Source organism: Oreochromis niloticus, linkage group LG15 (assembly GCF_001858045.2).
Source record: "Oreochromis niloticus isolate F11D_XX linkage group LG15, O_niloticus_UMD_NMBU, whole genome shotgun sequence".
Lineage (NCBI taxonomy): Eukaryota > Metazoa > Chordata > Actinopteri > Cichliformes > Cichlidae > Oreochromis > Oreochromis niloticus.
Window position 1 is genome coordinate 10,663,919 of NC_031980.2, and position 21,292 is coordinate 10,685,210.

The following is a 21,292-nucleotide window of genomic DNA, read 5'->3' on the forward strand; positions in this document are numbered from 1 at the left end:
AGGTTCAGGCTGGTGATGTATGTGTGTAATGGCTCATTAGTACAAGTTAAGCATTTATGAAATGCCACGTCCTACCTGAGTATTAATGCTGAAAATGTCCATCTCTAATACATGTTTATATAAAGAAAAACGCGATAACAGACACTGAAAACAGAACAGGTTTTGTTTTTAAAATCTGTCAGTGTTTCAAGCACAGAAGAGATCATTATCTGACAAATATGCATGCGCATTATGAGATAATTTGATGGCTATAGTGGCAGCTATGAGTGATGGGTTGAAGATTTGAAAAGTCAAGGTAAGAAGTCAAATTGGCATTAAACCCATGGTAAAGCATATGTCTGAAGGGTCTTGAACATAAACTAGTTTATTGGTATATTCATATGATATTTACCTGTGGACAAAACATCTCCATTGGAAATATGCAGCTTATCAACAAAAAGAGCTCAATTCAATACATTTAAAGCTATTTAGGCATAAACCATCATCATTAATGTACAGCAGGGCTGCACAAATTCTGTGTTTATTTAATATCAGATCATTGTAGTGTCTTTCTTTTGATTTTTAACTCGTGGAGTATTTGTTGTTTAGATTCCGCCATATAATTTTAATTCAGGCCATACAGAAAAAACCTCTCTGCCAAAGCCCCCAGCCTGACAAACAGCCCCTGACAAAAAGAAGAAAATAAAATGCCACTTCTAATCAACATTGTTCCTAAACTGCAGTATTGAAGCCAGGAGGTTTTTACAGAGACAGAAAGACCGCATTTGAAGTACATTTACACGTGTACAAATAACATCTACCTTTCTGCATCCTGGGGACTCCCAGAGCTCTTTGTCTGTGAGCTGCCCTTTTCATCTCCTTACCCGGTCCTCCCTGAACAACTCAGCTGTCAGGCCCCATACATCACCCTGGTACAGGTTGGGACTGGGGTACTGATCAGAGGGCAGATATCTGGGACAATGAACTCTCTGGGAGGTTGCAGTATGTGCTGTAAGCTGCGGTTGAATAGGAATGGAAGAGGAAAAGGACAATGGGAGGTTCCAAAGCGCTAACACAAGCACGAGTGATCCAGCACTTTACAGCAGAGAAGAATTGTAAATATTTGGAAGCATTTGCCAAGGGAGGAGGTGTCTGTCAAAGGTTTTATGGCTACTTTGAGGCTTTATGGCAGTGCTGGACTGGAATTGCCAGCCTGACTTGTACAGTGCAAGTTTAAATCTAGTGTGTTTATACTTCCCTCAAAAGTTAAAATGATTTTTGCCTTAATGAGAAATTAAAATAAATTCAATCTTTAAGCAACAAGCTTAAAGTGCAAAATAGAGACTATGTGTTTGTGCAGGTTCTACACTGTGCATACCTATCAGGATTTTTTTTTTTCCAACTGGTGATTATTGCTGAGCAGTGATGCGATTAGTGCTAAACTATGTGTTCAGTCAAGCAACAACAAGTCATCAGCACCTAAGGTAGACAGAGAGAACATCACTCATCAGCTGTGCAGCCTTAATCCTGTGAAATTAGACATAATTCTGGCCTCAGCAAGAGATTTTAAGGTTGTTGCCTTTACATGAACGACATGGTCAGTGGAAATGAATTAAATAGGGGGTTCGTTAAACTACAAAAACAAATGTACATGAAACATTATAACAAGAAAAGCATGTCTGTTGAGGAAATCAGCAGCCGAAATACAATTACAGCGTCCGATTAAGTGTGTGAACTGAGTGAGGTTGAAGCATCAGGTGAATTGGAAGTGCTGAAAACACTTAAAGATTCAGTTTTACCCTCAAGCACTGAAACGAGTGGAAATGTCTGCGTAAGTGTAAGTGATGAATTAAGGTTGAAGGGTGAGTTAGAGTGGAGGAGCTGAGAGAAATTAGTGTCAGTTCAAGTGTGTCAGCCAAACTTTGTCAGTGGAATGACAGCAGGAACTGTAAAGCTTTCCGGAGCCTTGCTGCGGAAAGTCTGAATTTAAAGAAAAAAAAAAGATTTCTCACAAAATATTTCAAAAATCAAGAAGCATTTAAGACATTAAATAAAAATGATGAAAGAGACTGCTTGCCGATTTCGGTGTGAGAGCTCAGTTAAGTTGAAGTATCACTTCAATTAAAAATCCAATGAAATGGTGGAAGAAGTGCTGATATGTGCTTCAGTTTAAGCCTGGCGAGCCGCATGAAGCTGAAGCGCAAATGCTGAGACAAGCAGAAGTATCAGATCAGATTTAGCTAAACTTTAGCTGCTGACAGGAGATGAACATGCAGGTATGAAAAAATAATACGTATTGTTGATCTTTGAAGTTAGAACTAAAAATATATGCAGTACACACATTTTTATTTTTATCACCATAAAATGCCAAAAAATGTTCCAAGAAAATTCTACTTTTCCCTGGCAGGTAAGAAAACCAAACCCCTGGTATGGAAAAGAAGCTGCAGGAAGGGTTTGTGGTCACGGGAGTGGTGACTATGGAAAAAAATGATTTGAGTACAAAAGTAAAGACTGAGCTCTTTGGCAAAAAAATGAGCAGCATTAATTTAAAAGAGCACCTTGCCTGCTGATAACCAGGTGGGTGGGGAATACTTTACTTTAGGATTTTTGGCAGTCATTGGCACAGATAGCAGGAAGACGGGATATCTTTAAATGTCAGCAAATTCTGGATGAAAATGTCATGCACTCAAATAATGAAACAGATCCGAGGCATACCCGAAACACCATCACTGGCAGCTTTTATTATGACTTAGAAAGGTGCTCAAATATCTGCACAAACTACAGTTAATGTTTACACTTTCCATGAAATAAAGATTTGAGGGGTTTTTGTATTTCCTTCTTCTTGCATTAACCCCCCGCCCACCAAAAACTAAAAAAACTAAAAATAAAAAATCAAACAAAGATGGAATTTGCCCTTCTCCACAGCCTGGGAGCTGGGTGTGTTATTGGATCTGTGCCTCTCAGCCTGGGAGAGAGGTGTGAGCAGCCAGGCCAAGCATGAATAATCCCTTGGGGAGAACAGGATGGATGGGTGAACAAGAGATGACTGGATAAAGCAAGAGAGGACTGTCTGCCAGAACAATGAAGGCGGTAAAAAAGAATGGAGAGGTGGGAGGTAAAGAACATTGGGTGGAGCTGACGACAAACACACAAATTGTGGAAAAAGAAATGAGAAAAAAAGGATGAGTTAGACATTTTTTAAAAAAAATTGCCTTTACAACAAGAATGAATTAAGTCTGTGTATGTAGCGATCGCTGACAGTGTGGTCAGAGTGTCTGAGAGGACACGGCACCGCTTGAATAAACAAATTCTCATTAGTGTATCAAATGTCATGCAGGACCAAGCCACAGGTGAGTTTGGTCTGCCTATTTCGAAAACATAAGGTGTCAGAGTGAATGCTGCCAAGTCACTCCTATCCACTGGTAGAGTGCCAGGGTGGCTGAGTGTCAGACCTGCTGCTCATTTTAAGCAATTGCTCTCATCAGAGTCCAGACACTTCAGAAAAATACCACCAGGCTGTACAGTTAGGAGGTCAAAGCTTTTAGTTCAACAGCATGTGGAATGTTTTTTAACACTATGAACTGTCCTAAAGTTCAAAAAATGGTCTTTGACGAGGTGTATTTTCCTGACAGCTTGGACGAAAACCCAACAGTATCCAATGGCAAGCGAAGGTCAAGACACGAAACGGGCAAGTGGGCAGACAGAGAAGCTGCGGTTTAATGAAGCAGCTGGTGGCTGATTCACATTAACCTCCCTCTGTTTCTGAGTGGGTGGTGAACCCAGGTGCGAGATCATATCAGAGATTTATGTCCCACAGGGTTGTGCTAATGGGGTTCAGGGAAAATGCAGAAAGATTCTGATTTTTAATGGTGTTGTAAATACTGGTGCAATGCAACATTTATCACACAACGAGGCTTGATTTCTTTTAAATTAAAATCTGTAACTACTATGAAGCCTATGACTGAAGACCAACAAATCTACATAGTACATACATGACTTCAGTGGCAGATGGGGACATTTCTGAGAGTTATTGTGCTGTGAAAAATAGTTTCCCCTTCCGGATTTCTTAGGGTTTTTTTGCACATTTGTGACACTTACATGTTTTAGTTAATAAAACAAATATTAATTTTACGCAAAGACAAATCCAAACCCAAGTAAATACAGTTTTTTGATGATGAAAAGTTATCCAACCATACCTGGCCCTATGTGAAAAAGGGCTAAACCTCATAATGGTACACTCACTTTTCATTTTTACACCAGATGTAAAGAGTTTAACTTTTATCTCGTCAGTTCATAGACTATTTTCTTGCTGATCATCAAGATGTTTTGGGTTTTTCTAAATGACCCCTTATGTTCTCTTTAGTCAGCTGTTTTCACCATGGAACTTTCCCATAGACTCTATTTATAGACAGTCTCTTTCTTATTGTTAAATAATGAACACTGAGCTTAACTGACATAACCGAGGCCTGCACTTGTCTCGGTTAAGCTGGTATAGAGGGTAAAATATGTACATTAGTAGATCCCACATGGTGATTTTAATTTGAGATACAATGAATTCTGATTCTACGGTCTTATGTACATTGCTGCTAATTGTAATGGTCGGATTCCATAGGTATCCATGTATACTTGGGTTATTTAGAGGAGATGGACGGCCAAAATTATTATATTAAGAGCAAAATCAATCATCTATTTACAGAACTGATAGTCTTTCAATACGACGTGACTGTTCTGAATGGTATATAGAGGATAATCTCAAAGAATGATCCTTACTAAGCTCTATCATTCTGACTAATCTGGGATATTGTGAGACTTGGATATAGACCATATACAGTCATCTCTACTTCCTGCAGTGTCATCTCTATTCCTCTGGCAGGCCCGGCTCATCAGCCAATCCCAGCTCACTGACAGCGTACAGTGAGAGACAGGGAGGGTATAACAGAATTAAAGTGGAGGATTACACTGATCTTTTTTAATAAAGGCAGTAATCTCAGAAGACTTGAGCCTTCATCTCGAAGGCAGAGGAAGGCTGCAGAGGAGTGGAGGGATACACGAGGAGGAGGAGGGCTGAAGCAAAGCGTTTGGATGAATGACGAAGAGAAAGCAAATTAGAGGTTGAGGCACAGACGGTGAGGAGGGAACGTGAAGATCGTCTTTGTATCTACGCTGTTTCTCATTTGCAGAAGTCTATGAAGCCACATCTGGAATGCATTTACTGTAAAAGAGAGACTGTAACATATGAATCATGTGGGTGAGAAAGAGAGAAGCTCTAACTGGAATACAATGCACCCGGTCCCAGAAAACCTGTTTTGCTTGACTTTGAGGTTTTGCATTCATGCTCAACACAATGTGTTACATCACAGATATTGCTGCTGGCAGCAGAATTATCCGCCCCCGTGCTGTAGACCAAAGCTGGTCGAACACCAGCACATGTCCATTTTGACTCTGCATTTTGTCATCAATTGCATGGCAGGAGCATTTTGTGTCCGTCTAGTTTAAATCGAAACATATCTGCAAGCAGCACCCGAGTGTTTTTGGTAACAAAGAGTGTATCACAAGCACACTCTATTGAGTGTGCTTGTGATACACTCTTTGTTGGATCCATGAGTCTTTGCAGCCTTGAATTTCAGAAGGAGTAACATAGCAGGAGAATAAATGACAGAAATTGAACTTAATTAGTTATATAAAGCATCACTTCACCAAGACATAAAAGAACAGGATAGTTTCCTTTAAGTGGCGAGGAACAAGGTTAGAAAACCTATCAAGAACTCGGTTGCGATTGCTGACCATTTTCAGCTCAATATTTGCAACACTGAATGGGAAAGGAGAAATCGAGGCACTCCACAACAAGAGCTTGTTGCTTTGCCATTAAAGCTCAATCTTTTTTAAAGCCACAGCGGCTGTTCGAGAAAGGAAATGCAGCGGTGTCTGACTTGGTTTGATAGATTCCTATCAGCCAATTGTGGTTTCCATTTAACACTCAGCACATCCACTGGGCTAAGAAGCAGCTCTTGTCAGAACAGAAGCTGATCACTGTCCTCCCTGTTTCATGTACACACACAAGTGTGCATATTTGAGACCTGCGTGTGGTTTGTGCAGTCGTTTGGCTTGTCATGACACATGCTATTAACTTCTATAGAACCGGCTGTTGCCTTGGAAACGGCTTCCAGTCACATCATGGTAATTTTGCTCATGCATGCATTCATAAACACAACACAGGTATAGGTGCTCCCGTGGACTGAAATATTTCATATATAGCTATTTCGCATAATAGAAAAAAAACAGAGTGACACTGCTGAAAATACCCCGTCTTCTGTCTGGATCGTGTTGTGTTTGAATTGGGCCCTCTTGGCCAGCATCTCAGGAGACAGATGGGGCCTCATTGTTTGCAGTTACAATCTCTTTGTGTGCGTGTCTGTGTGTGTGTGCGTGTGTGTGTGAGGCGATCTTCCTGGACAATATCCTAGATATGAGATTTATGTTTGATGTCTGGTTGGGAAGAGCAGAGGGAGCATGCTGAACACCATATGACACTTTCTTCCTAAGATGGAGTTGGAAAACAAAACAAAACAAGGAGACTTAAGACAGACACATGGAGGCAGCAGTTTCCACTATTGGCTCTTTCTCATTTTCTTTCTTCCTTTATTTATCTGTTAGTCCGTTTGTGTCTTTTGTGTAAATAATTGCAGTATAGAAATGAAAAAAAGATGGCTATATCATATAGTAGTGTACAAAAATCTTGAGCTACCCCTCATTTTGTCATCCTTTGTTATTAAAATACAAAATAGGTACAAAGATTTTTTGACATTAGCATGTGCAAACATACATGGAAATGTTGCATATGAGGAAAAAACAGAGTTTGAAAGTTAGCCAACGTTTCTTCAGTTCTATGTCAAATTGATCCCTCATTGCTTCAAGTATATAGACGTTTGGGCTCTGAGGAGGGCAGTTCATGACTGATAGTGTGCCATTGTGTCTTTTTCTACCTGAATATAGTTTTACTTGAGTGGCAGTATGTTTGGGATCAATGTCATACAGAAAGGTGAAATTGTTTCCCTTTTTTAAGAATGGCTTGTTTACAGCCATCTACTGTTTGAAGAAGAGTAGATACTTCTGATCCTTTAGTTGATGTATCTTTCAGACCCTCTCTCAGGTTGGACAGGCTGGATTTTTTTTCCTGTTTCTAAAGGACAGGACTTTCAGATATTTTTCATCTTCTCTAGTTTTTTAGGTCTGACTCTTCCTCTTGTGTCCTTCACATGTGCAGTTTCCTCATTTTTTTTAAGGACACACTGCACATAATGCTGAGATATTAAGATTTTTTTGGCTAATGATGCTTTGGGAATCAGCTTGTTGGAGCAAATATAATATATTTGCCAAAATGTGTTATCCTTGGCATTTTTCATGGATTCGACTAAAGACATAAAAACAAATTTTGTTTCTGCAACAGGAATTCTCTTTTTAAGCAATAAAGTTTTTTCTTTGTCAAGTTGTCTGTTATGTCTAGACACAACAATTTTTGTGCTTGAATGGTTCATATATGTAAAATGGCTTAAGAAGCAAACAAAATTCCTCTGAAAATGGTCAGGTACAAGGACTGGACTGAAAATGAGTGAAAAAGCAGCCAATGACCAAAGAAAGCCTTTGAGACCTCCAGACAGCCTGGAGAACTATTGCTCAGGGAGTCCACTTTACCGCTTACTCCTTGACAGCACTGTAAAAAATGTGATTATACTTCAACAAGAGATTGACTGGTGTCTATAAAGATGAATTCTCTTGCATAGAACATGGGGTGGCTCAAGACTTTTGCACAGGACTGTAATTTTAACGATAATCCTTTTTGTGATATTAGTGTATAATTGGTTTTGTCCCTTTGTGTTTCCCATTCTCATTCTCATTTCACATTTGTTTGTCATTAACACGACTTTTATAGAGTGAAAGACTTTAAGGCAGAAACTTCCTTTCCAAACAGAGCACTTTTTTAAATGAGTCTCAAAGCAGCTGCATTCTCTTTAAATTATTGTTCTTGAGGTTCATTGGCCTTTTCTCTGCTGCTGAGTGGTGTCTGCTGTCTTTGTAACCAGATGCATATTAGCATGGTGCTACTGAAATTTCTGCTTCATTAACAAGCCCGAGGCTTTTTGCTCACACTCTAAGCACTGCTAGCTTGAAAGCTGAATTCACAATCTGTGTGTGCATGCATTCATAGATGGGCACTGAAGGTGAGCAGCAAAGATGGGAGTGAGGGTGTCCGGTTTCAGAGGTCAATGCACTTATTCATGACGGTTTGGATGGAGGCTGAGAACTTTCTGGAATGTTCCAGACAAGTCTGAAGGGAGTATTGTGCGATCAGGACATTGGACTCGAGATTCTGACACTGAACGCCCTCTGTCCTCCATTGGGTGTCTTTGTGTGATGGCAGCTAGCGCACAAAGCAGACTCACTGTAACATAAAGTGCACTGAGTGATTTGTGACTTTCCTCCAGCAACATGTGGTTTGAGGTTGGGTTTGTACAAAATAACACATTTAAAAGTTGAGAGTGAAAGCTCCCAGCTGTTATCTTAACAGTTTGACAAATAAAGAGTATTAATATAGCCTTGGCTGCACTAGGGCCATGTGCTCTCAGTTGTTTCTCATGGTTAAAAAAAAGTGCAGATAGCTTGCTCATGAAAGTAAAATAGTCATATTTCTATAAACTCTGAAGAAAATAGGTAATTGATTATCTGAAAGCTCTCTTTGTGCTCTCCCCGACATAACTTGGCACAACCCCGTAGTAGCTTGTTTTCTTTTGGCTGGACTTGGATACTAATCTCATATTGAGAAAATAAAGCTACGTGCCTGTCTAGAGCTGTTTGTTTTTCTGGGGGATGGTCTACGCATAATCTGTGCTGCAGTGTCACTGCAGCAATATAATCCAAAAGTTGAGAAAATCAAAGGTTTTGTATGTCTAAACACCCCTTTCTGTGATTTTTCTGCCTGCGGTTATTGCACACCTTCCTATGTAGCCTGCTTGTGAGGTGCTTGTGACTCTGCCGTAAAAGCGGATTATTCTGCTTGTGCTGTTCCCTAAGAAAGATCACTTAAATAAGGTCGGTTTTGCACTCAGTGTGGCAAATGCAAACCTAAAATGCCACAGCAGTGTGCTTGCAAGTTTCAATGAATTAACAACAAAATCTACATGCTTTCTGTAAAGTTTATAGTTTCCAGATGCATTTGTTTTGCATTTGACTTTATAAATATTTGACATTAGTTTTGTATTTTTCATCAATTAGACAAAAAAGAAGAAGAATGGGTTTCAAATTGTGAGTTTAGATTGATGAAAAACAATAAACATACAAAAAAATTTATGATTAAATCTTTGCTTTGTAAAGTGACTAAGTGAAAATACTGTCTGCATAGCCTTTACTCAATACATTATTTATGCACAGTTCATCTGCAGAATTGCATGACAATTGCATTATTTTTTAAAAGTAATGCAGACTTGATGGAGTAGACTTTGATGTAATGCTGTAGGGTTTGTAGTAAATGTGCTAAAAACATAGCAAACCATTGGTTCTTTAAAGCTTCATAGACTGTGCATACTGAGGAGTTTCTCAGGCACTTTTATCTATATTTATATTTATTTCTGGCAGTTGTGTCGAATTAGCTAAAGTTTATATTGACATTTATGTCACTTAAGTGACTGAAGACAAAAATAAAGCTCTCTTATTAAACATAAGAAAATGTACAGTGACTACTCAGCTCATGTGTCACAAATGTGTCATTATAAGATTATATACGTTTTTGTGGAGTTCATACAGAGATATAAATATTTTATCTGCAACATGCGGTGTTGCTAATGGATATGGAATTTTTAGCTTAAGACCAGGCAGGTAATGTAACAGCTTTCTTAGCCCTTAGCACAGTTCTTGTGACTTCTTAGTTCTCTGAGCATCTCAGTTGGTGCTTAAGGGTGGCAGTGATCTGACTCGAGTCACACCTTTGGGATTATACAAGGTCAGCGTCTTTCCTTCTTTTCAGCAGTCTTTTCTCTAGCTCTCTGTCTGCGGAGCCAAATCTTTCAGTTTTCCGTGACTTAAGGAAGGTCATCGGGTTTCTGCTTAAGAAAATCTACTGGGGCCTGATACCGCCTGGCAGAGATTGAAGCAGGATTGCTTTTTCTGTTCTCACTTTATCCTAACACTGAACTAATCAATGCTCAGGAGCATAGTGTTCATTGATAATCAAGCTGTTACCCATTTGAACAAAAGTAATTAAAAATTGCCTTGCAATGAATGAATTTGTGTCTCAGCTAATTAAAAGAATAATTTGAATTAAACTGGAGACTGCTTTGGCTTGTTGGTTGTTTTTGAATATTATAATTATAGGTTTTGAGGCCATATAGTAGTGTTTATTCTATTCCCACAGACAACAAATAGAAGCATGTAGTTTGCATTTTTGATCATCTTTCACTTTAGTGGTTTGATTTACTCTTATGAGAAAAAGACTGACGCGATCACTGTTTTTGTCTCTTACAGTTGTAAATTGATTCATTTTGACTCAAGGCTACAGATAATGTGAACTGGATTTTGCAGATATCAAGTCCACAGAAATGTTGGAGATTGTGCGGAGAAACGGAAGCTGATCATTCACACGTATTTTGGAAGCGCATAAAAATAAAAAAGTATTGGGAAGATCTCAAAATGAACATAGATAATATTCTTGGTTATACACTCCCAAACACCTGTCAAGTGATGTACCTTGGAAACATAAAGGAATTGGTAAAGAAGGAAGACATGTATCTAGTAAAAATAATTCTAGCTGCAACAAAGCATCAATCATAAAAAACTGGTTACAACCAGACCCTCCCACCCAACAAGATTGGATTAGGATTGTAGAAGGAATTTCAGAGATGGAAAGACTTACATACAATATTAGACTGTTGGGGTGTAAATATGATAGACAATGGGGGAATTGGAAAGCACTTTTAAGTGGGACCAAAAACTAGACATAGTAAGAGATTTTCATGTGATAGAAGGCGAAAAAAGAAACTCCAGACTGTTTGTTTGCTTGTTTGTAATGTTCTTTACTGTAACTTTACTAACTAAAACTAATAAAAATTAAAGTTGCAAAAATAGAAAAAAATTAGATTTTGGAGCATTTGTTTGTAGATGTTGTTTGAAGCAGGAATTTGAGCTGTCCAATCACATAAAAATAGATAAAAAACAAATGCAGTGGTTGAAAAAAAAAAAAATACTCCAAGAGCCAAAAACCTCCCGGAGTGTTAGGAGACCTCACTCTATACTCTATATTTACTTTTAAGGGAATCATAATGTATTTTGCATATATTCCTTTTGTTTTCTTTATAGTGCAGTAAAAATCAGGTAAGGGTAGCATTACTGAGGTTTACTGTGATTCTGCAAACATTATGTAGGTAGCAGGTAGTGGATAATAACTGGACATGTGTAACTTGAGCTTATTATATAATGTTGTACTACAGAACATTTCTAACTAAGTAGGCAGCTCATTCTCTTTCTCTTGACAATGCTTTCTTTAAAGATATAAAATATTTTGGGAACAACTTGAAAGAGTGGCAAATGTGAAATGTAAAACTAAGATCAGAGGTCAAACCTGACACGATATTTGCAAACTATAATGTGATATTTAGAATGCCTATATACCAGTATCTTTCCTTACATGTTGACGACAAATATGCAGTTTTCTACAAGACTGAAAGAAGCACAACAGCGACAACGGCAACATCTGACTGCAGCCACAAGACGGCAGTAACGTGAAGGATGGATGCGCATATTAATTGACAGGCGACAAGCTTTATGACAGGACTGTCTGAGATGAAAGGAGAGAGGTCGATTTGCCTTGATACATTTTAACTTATGTGTGTTTTTAGATTTGACAAGGCAAGCAGTGCCTGCCTTGCTTGTCCCGACGGAACACCACTGGTAAAATTGTCTAAAATGAAAAGAGAATCCATGGTTCAGCTTTGCTTTTCGCTAGTGATTTACTGTACTTACAGCCTGTCTGTGGGGTTTGAGTGTCAGTGTGTTTGACATGTGATTGGCAGCCGACCTATCTACAAGTAATCTCTGAATGATGCTGCCACTGAATTCCTGAGTAAAAGCTTTACAGTTCGCACACTCTCAAAATACATTCACAGTGTCAAATAGGACACTGTGGATATGGAAGGGAGACTTAGATAGATATGAAGTGATTTCTGGTACAAGTAGCAATTTATGAATAGTACTCCATTTCTATATGAATTTTGATGATGATGATGTTTTAATGTTAAGTGATGGCAAGGTTGATCTTAGATTTTAGATTATATTACAGAGAATAATCAGTAACAATCAGTAATGTCTTTTTTTGACAGGAAGCAGTCAGACTGAGTAGAAAGTGTCCTTAAATTAAAGAAAGTTGCTCCAAGCACAAATTTCTTCCTCTTGCTTCATAGCAAAATTGTGGACTGAAACAACTTCACTGTATCAAGATTGATCAGTATGATGCATGCTGTTATTGCTGCTGAATTTAACTGCGTTTAAGCAGTAAATGATTACAAGTCAATACTTTGAAAAGCATAAGCTCTATTTAATGTTACATTTCAGTGTTATCCATTTTCCTCAGTGCCAGAAGTGTCTTTCTGTAACACAGCTGAAAACTTTCTTAAAATATCAGAGTAACACTACTGTAACAATATTACTACAGATACGCCTCTTTATTCTAAGTGCTCTGCTACGCTCAGCTAAAGAATTTTAAACAACACAGTAATTTGTCTTTTCAGTTTATACAACCTCAGAACACCCATAACTTCAGGGCATTAACATTTCTTTACAACATAATACATCTTTTTATGCTTTGTATAAAGATTATTTATCTAGAAGACTCTTGAGATGGACAATCTACATTGATTGTTGTATTGTTAGGTTTGCTGTACATTTGTAAAGGTACAGCAAAGACAGCAAGTATTGATCACTGGTAGTGCAGATGAGCTGTTAATGCAAAAACCTATTAGCATGACAAACCATACCGTACACTAAACTACTTCTTAGTCATGCAAAGCTTTAAAGATAACAAGATGTTTAGTCTTCACAACAGATGCAACAAAACTTTGATGCCCAACTCAGAATAAATTGACATCTGACCTGAGTGTTTCCTCTTGCCTTAACATCAGCATAAAAACTGTGTGCCAGAAACTTCATCATGCATGTCCATTGTGTAATTACATTATATGGACCATACAGGGAAAAATGGAGATTACATACAGACTCCGAATACTGACAATTTGTTGCACCACTACACCTGCTACACATCAGGATATATTTTTACCACTTTTTTTGTTGCAAACATTTTAACCTTATTATGGCTACATTATACAATGATGATATTTGTTACTCTTATCCAGTTATGCGGGTGGCGGCCCTTCCTCTCTGACCAATGGGAGGATAGTAGGTCAAAGCAGAATCAGCATAGAAAGAATAGTTGCTTAAATTAGCAGATATAATATGGTGACTTCTCATGACTTTGCAAGTTGCCAGCATTTCAGCTTGGGAGATGGACCTGCGTTGGAGTGTGTAGGTTATATATTTTGTGTGTGCGTCACTGAGAGAAAAGGCCAGCAGTCTGTTTATTGCTGTTAAAGTCAGGGGGCTGAGTCATCAGAGCCCTGCCGTGTTTGCTCCCTTCTGTCTTTCTTTCTTTAGCCCTTTTCAAACATTGGATACGTAACATTGCTATCCCTGTAAATGTGTTAAATGTGACAGAATTCTGCCATTCAGACATTGGTTTGCCCGTGTTTCCCCTTCCACCCCCGCTGCTGTTGTTTTGACCAGCACATTTTATATCTGTCTATAATTTACCAGCTCACCCCTCTGCTCTTTTCCCAGTGGGGAAGAAAGCCTGCATGAGGTAAATGATTCAAGAAGATTCGTGTGTGTGTGTGTGTTTTAACGTGGATGTCTGACAGCCAAGAGATTACATTTCCTTTGGAATGGTTATAAAAAAAGACCCTGAGGCTCTCATTCACACTCATACCTGTACAGTTTATTAAGGGAGACAGAATGCGTCAGCAACCGTCTGTTATTCAAGGTGGTAAAGTGAGGTACAGTAGCAAGCTTTCCTGTGCTTTACCCTCTTGAATGAGTTTTAAAATGAGATTTGCCTTTTCTAATGACCTCTCACTTCATCTTGCTCAGAAAATGCCTCAAAGCTGAAAATCTTTAACTTCTGACATTTTCAAAGTGTAGCAGATGACAGATCAGCAAGTGCTGTGTTTATAAAGCTGTGGTACTTAAGTTGCTGGTGTGCAGTAAAAATGTCATCGACCAAGCAGCTAATGTGAAAGGGAAAATATTGTATATGGATTTGTACAGACAGCTATGCATTACATCTGTATATCATTAAGCCCTAATTACTAAACACAGGCTTTATTTTATTCTTCAATTATCTTTTACTTTTATTCACCTTTGCTCAGAAGAACCTAAAAACTGTTAGGCCTTGTGCATTTTTGATTAGTTGGATGACCACTACTTTATCCATCCATCTTGGAATCTATCCCAGGTATAACCTGATAACCTTTCAAACCTATCCTCTATTTACAAATTAACATCTTTTGGTAGGGGGATGAAGCCAGAGTACTCAGAGAGGCACAGGACACGGAAACTCTTAGAAAGGTGAACGGTGGATTTGAAGCCTGACTTCCTTGCTATGAGGAAACTGTGCAGCCACCTACTTTGTTCAGTGCTTGAATATTTTGTGATCTAATAACTTGCTTCTTTATCATATATATGCAATGAGAAGACCTGGAGACCACAATTACTGTAAAAGGCTTAAAATTTAGATAAGAGGGCCTTAAAGTGCGAACCAAAACTGCAAATATAAATATCTGCACTCAAACATTATTTTCCCTTGCAAACATGAAGCGATAGTTTTAAGTAAAATGAAACTGAAATCTATAAAATCAAAGATTTATTTATTCAAATAACTACAAATTTAGGATAATTTGCTTGGTATAAATGGAATGCATACCAGTCATGTCAATTTCATTTGACCTGATTCCATTAAATTGAATGTTTTATGTTGCACTTCTGTAGCAACAGAAGTGCATGGAAGATTTACATGTAATCAAATAACTTAAAGTGATAAACGTTATGTGATATTTCTAAAAGCTCCTGAGCAGCTATTGTACTTTGATGCTGGATTAGTTTGTCGAATTTTGCTTCCCTTCTCAAGAACAAACTTAGAAACTCATGTTCAGCTGTTGCTTGTAGCATTTTCAGCAGATCTGTTACAGATTTTTAGAATCTGAACATAACAACTGATACTCCAGTCTATTTTTATGGGGTTTATTAGTGAACCTCTGAATACTGCCTCACGTACATGTTATCAATCGTCTGGTCAGAGCTGATTAGTTTCATGAGTCATCTGTAACATAGATGCAGTCACATGCCCTTTCTTTTATGTAATTCTTGAAGATCATCCAGCCATATAAATGGTAAATGGCCTGCATTTATATAGCGCTTTAATAGTCCCTAAGGACCCCAAAGCGCTTTACATATCCAGTCATCCACCCATTCACACACACATTCACACACTGGTGATGGCAAGCTACGTTGTAGCCACAGCCACCCTGGGGCGCACTGACAGAGGCGAGGCTGCCGGACAATGGCGCCACCGGGCCCTCTGACCACCACCAGTAGGCAACGGGTGAAGTGTCTTGCCCAAGGACACAACGACCGAGACTGTCCAAGCCGGGGCTCGAACCGGCAACTTTCCGATTACAAGGCGAACTCCCAACTCTTGAGCCACGATCGCCCATATAAAGAGGCATAAAGATATGATTATCTTTACTAATTATTAATTACCTTCACAGCAGCTCACAAGGAGGTAAAAGTGAGTTCTGTTCATGGTAGGTGTAACACTTTCCACAATTGTGGCATGTTGATACAGAAAACAGTTTTTGCTGTTTTCATACTCAACACCATAACAGAGTAACAGATAATAAAAGTAAAAAAGGTTATATCTGAAACTGTCTGACCATTTAAGCCTTAACTAATACCATCCGTCCTCCTCTCCTTACCCAATTTAGCATCAGCTGGAGACTATCCCAACTGCCATAGGGTGAAAAGAAGAGTGCACCCTGGACAACCCTTTGGACTCACATCCACACCTATGGGCATTTCAGAATAACTAATTAACCTAACCCCACTAAGTGCATATTTTTGGAGTAGGAGAGGAAGCCAGAGTACCCACAGACAACATGCAAACACCACACAAAAAGGCCCCAATCTGTGTGCAGTCCTAACTGATACCTAGATGTTTTAAATGGCATAGAAGGTGGACTGGGATAAGGTCTACATGCTCTCATTTTTACAGTACCAGGAAACACTCAGAATATTTAACAAATCATTCAGTACATAAATTCCTAAATCAGTGAGCGCTTATAAAAGCACAATGCCTTACAAAGCCTCACCGGAAATTAGGTTTTTAAATGTAATTTTCCTCTCTGCTTCTGAGAAAGATCTTGCTTGTGCCGGCTAAGAAAATTGAGCTTCAATAGGAGATTCTCCTTAAGTTCTTCCATTGCTATTCATCAAGGTCACTGTAGAAGTCCTCGTCATCTTCCTTGCAGAACGGCAGCCTGCAGCTTTTTTTATTTTATCTGTGATGCATGAATATGTTCAGGGAGAAGAAAGCAGTATGCGAGTGAGACAGCAAGAGAGCGATGTTCAAGGAAAAGAGAGAACATAAGAGAAAGACAGGTTAGAGAAAGTGGGAGGCGGGTTTGAAGTTTTAAAGTGATTCAGACAGCAGAGATGAGGAAGCAAAACGGAGCATGAGAGGGACAAGGTAACATGACAGAGCAAAAGCGTTAACACACATCTTCAAGATGAGAGGGAAAGGGAAGAAAAGCACAGTCTAGGTAGAGAGGAAGGGAGAGAGCTAAATAGCAGCAGCGCATGACACAGAAAATTTTATCTGGGCACCTCCAGGGCATCTTAGGAGACAAATTTTATGTTAGAAATTAGGTGGAGTGAGCATATGGTGCTATGTAATATTGATGGTGCACAAGTGTTCATCTCAAGGCAGGGGATGATCGCTCTGCAGTGATTTTCACGGCATTTAAAACTCTTGTGCTGATGCTTCTTTGTCTCTAGTTTAGGTCATTAAAGATTTAAAGACAGAAAAGTGAAGAAGCATTTATTATCCCAAAGTAACAGAATGAGAAACTAAAGTAGGGAGGAAAGAGCTCACCGTGTGTGTGTGTGTGTTGCTGGTGGGAGGGTTGACAGAAATTGGCAGTGAAAGGGGAACAAAAGGAAGAATGATGGATGCGAAGATCAAATGACAACATGAAGGCAACGGCGGAGAGCAGAAATGAATCAAAGAGAAATGCATGAAGAGACAGCAGAGGGGAGGGAAGTGGAGGGTTGTTAAGCTGCTGCACTAACACACCCTTCATGGGTCACAGGGTCAAGCTGCTGGAGTTCATGCATGTGTGTGTTTGAGTGTGTGAAAAGTAATGTTTGCTCCAGAACACACAAATGAAGCGTTTCTTTGTTAGAGCTGACTGTCTTAGATTTGCAGCTGATGCATTAAGGGAGTGCTTGATTTGTCATTGTGTGTTAGGCCAACACTTGTTCACTTGTCTCAGAAAAATAAATGCAGTCCTGTACTGCCAGAAATCTGAGTGGCAAACCCTCTCTTCATTGACATCAAGGCATTTCAGAGGCACTCGTTGAACATGCATCGATTCTGCTGCCTGTTCTTCCATCATCACCCCTCTGGGATTTACCGAGCTTTAACTCAGTAGTTCTTACTCAGTTTCTCTGTGTCCCACACCACTGATCTAGGATCAGAAAAACCTTACAAAAACTTAAACACAACAATTAAGAGCTAAGAAGTTGATGGTATATCAAACATACCTTTCTGTGTGGTTGCAGAGGCGGGCAGCATCGTGGTGAGGGGCCTTCTCTGTCTCCCTCAGTCTTCCTAACTAGACTGTCCTTCTTCAGGTTGTGAACATAAGAAATTCTCCTTTTAATGCTTTTGCCCAGCTGCTCTGCTTCTTCTGCAGACACCTGTTTCATTTTGCTCTGTTCACCCCACTTCTGATTAGATTTAGTTGGACGTCTCAAAGCCAAGGGTGCTGAGGCACCCTGCCAACCTCTCTCCAGGTAAAGATGAATGCACACACACACAGCAGTGAACAGAATGCCCAAACGCAGCAGCAGTCCCAGAGTGAGTCGCTCTCTGCCCATGTCCATCCACTGTTTTGTCCTCCCTGTCTCTCTGGCTCACCCAAGTCCAGTGTCTCAACTCAGAGTGTCAGTTTGATTGCTTTTTCTATCCCATTTTGGAAGTTCTCTTCTCTTCTCTTCTCTTCCCTTCTCTTCTCTTCTCTTCTCTTCTCTAGCCCTTTGTCTCAAGGCTAAAATCCACCTTTACACCAACAGCGGTAAGTTAATGAAATGCAAACATTTCAAGAACACCTTTGCTCATAAACCAGCACACACGCACACATATTTGTGCTTCCTGCATGACTGCGTGACTGTGTAAGTGCTGAGGCTTTGGAAGCTGAGAGTGAAGTGCAGTATATGCCACCCTCTTTGAAAACTTTGGAAACTCCCTCCTCACACTTGTAAGTCTCTTTCTTTCTCTTTTTTTTTTAACCCAAACACACGCCCCTTTAATTTGCTTTCTTTTTCTTTCTGAGGTTCACATCACACTCACACACACACACACAGACACACACACCACTCTGTTGTTCTTCCCCCTCCTTGGTGCTGCTTCATCCCGCCCAGCAGAATCTCATGTTACGGTGTAGCTCCAGTTATGGGCTGTCTCCAGCTCCATAACGGGTCCATGCAGGATTTCCTCTCAGCATCTGTTGGGCTCTCTCTGGACACAGCAGTGACATTCATACACGAATGAAAGTTTAAGGATTTGTGAAAAGTCATTTGAGGTGCTCCAGTGCAAACATTTTGTTAGAGTGATAAGTTTCTAAGAACTTTTTGTTTTTACTCATTTATTTGAAGTCATTACTTCAATTAATACTATATTAATTCCTATATTTTTCTCTGTTATTGTACAAAGTTAATAAAATGTGCAGGGTTTTTTCACATAAATTCCATACTTCTCTTGATTCCCGATTTAATGAGGACATATTTGATATTTTGGACAAGAAGAGAACATTTATCTGGTGTTTTTAGGGGTGGGGGAGGATTAGACCTTACAACAAAACTTGAGAATTAGGATTTGCTTGACGTGGCACAGCTAAATGTAAGAAGAGGCAGATAATAAGAGAGCTGATCTCCCACCTACTGTTTGGAATCAGCCTTTTTGAGCCTACAAATAATTCTCTGCTGCCCCCCTTTGAAGTACAAACAACACTCCTCTAAATACCAGCTTTGGCACACAAGCCAATTACAGTGAATCAAATAAATTAGAACAGAAGAACCAGCGAGAATAAAGGATGTCGGGTACAGTATGACAATCTCTGCTGCCACCTTGTGGTTAATTCTAAACAGCTGCACATGGAACTGATTACTGTTTCTTCTATGTGATTAGACATAAAAGCGTCCAGCTTTTACCTCAAAAGAAGTTGGAAAAACTCTAAATTTTAGACACGTGTTTTGTATCAAACATGTAGCAAAACAACGTCTCTTTTGTGGTTTTTCTGAGACGGCGATGCAGGAGACTTCTCTCTCTCTCTCTCTCTCTCTCTGCAGACAGCATTATTCATATTGGAATGATTTGTCCAGATCTGGTCAAAATCAGCTGCCACGTGGAATGCGTTTGTTTCTGGCTGCCCCTCTCCCCCCCCCCCCCTTTTTCATATCCTCCAACAAAACAGGGTCCAGAGAGAGGTCATTTAAGCTCTATCTACTCACATCTACTTTAAAAGCAGTGTCTCAATATGGGGCCTGATATCACAGACCGATAGACCACCTGCTAATGAAGCAAAGGCAAAAATGCCTGCTGGGTAAATTTGATAGCGGCAAGGCTTATAACCACAGTAAGCTTTAAGAGAGCGAGAGTAAACCCGTAAGTGGCTCATATTTGCTGTAGACATGTAATTATAGTTTACAAAAAAAAATCTAGAAATGAAAATCTCTTTTCATGGTTAGATAAGATAAACTGTCTAAGTTGCTTGCAAGTGGAATTTACTCCATGGTATTTTGTAAACAGCAGCTGGTCTGATATCTGCAGTGGCGAATACAGATTTCATAACACAAAATGCAGGAAAACTGGAACAAGCTGGACTAATACAGGTCAATATGCACCATAAAATCAATGTGTTTCTTGTTTTTTTGGGAACACACTGATGTCTGGATGAACTGCTGAAGTTTTGCACAGTGGGAAGCGGCCAGTTGTATCAGGAAGAGGTGAAGGTTACCGTGTGTTTACTTTCAACTGGGGTCCAAAATGACACACACACACACACACACACACACACACACACACACACACACAATCTATTACATAAGAATAACTTGATTGTTTTATCAGATTCAGGGCCTCAAAACATGACTGATACCCAGTCATGTTTTGAGCAGCGGTCTAAGTTACCTTGAAAAATGACACACCCCTATGTTACGTTTTCTCAACTCACGTGACTGCAGAATAAACTTATTCTTAATAAGCTTGTAGTTAATGACATTAATAATTCCACAGTTGGGATTTTTGTGTACATTTGTGTAGTCTCATAAAATATGTACACATTGCACAGTCAAGATTAATTTACACAATTTCACTCTAACTGGATCATCAAAGAAAGAAAGAATAATAATAATAATAATAATGATAATAAGCCTAATATATATTTTTAGCTTTTTATTTACAACAATGGTAACATGCTCACTACTACTACTGGTTTAATAACTTAAGGGTCAATCTGATACAAGGTTACATATCTGAGGCAATAAAATAAACCTGTTTGAGCTCCTTTTTTCCACACCTCAATAAATGATTGCACAGCAACCAGTGGCAAAGATAAGCACCTTTTACCCTGAGATATACATATACATATGATATACATATGCATACATACAAAAAAAAGCTGTTAAAATTAGCAACACTTCAAAAACTGGGTTAAACTATCAAACCTATTCACTGGACTGACATAGCTGTAAGAATATAAGATATAGTTGTTTTAGTTTTTATATCTTCCACACCATGTTGACGCCATAAAGCCTCACTTAGATGTGGAAGACGATTTATAGCTGACCATCTGTTTGTGTCATAAAATCGTACCCTTTTACATAAAACAAACACATTTGTGAAATGCAATTGGCACAAATGCAACATGCAGTCTTGCTAATA

General features: G+C 39.1%; 1 protein-coding gene across 2 annotated transcripts in view; it reads right to left on the bottom strand.

The window, feature by feature from the left end:
- Positions 1-18,642, bottom strand: part of mettl24 (methyltransferase like 24) — a 39,215-nt gene extending 20,573 nt beyond the window's left edge. Inside the window, exon 1 of one of the 2 annotated variants that reach the window (XM_005454669.4) lies at positions 17,893-18,642. In XM_005454669.4, coding sequence (XP_005454726.1) covers positions 17,893-18,234 — 342 coding nt within the window. In that variant the 5' untranslated portion in view covers positions 18,235-18,642. The remainder of the gene's footprint in view (positions 1-17,892) is intronic. The other variant, XM_005454668.4, reaches the window with a different exon arrangement.
- Positions 18,643-21,292: the final 2,650 nt, after the last annotated feature.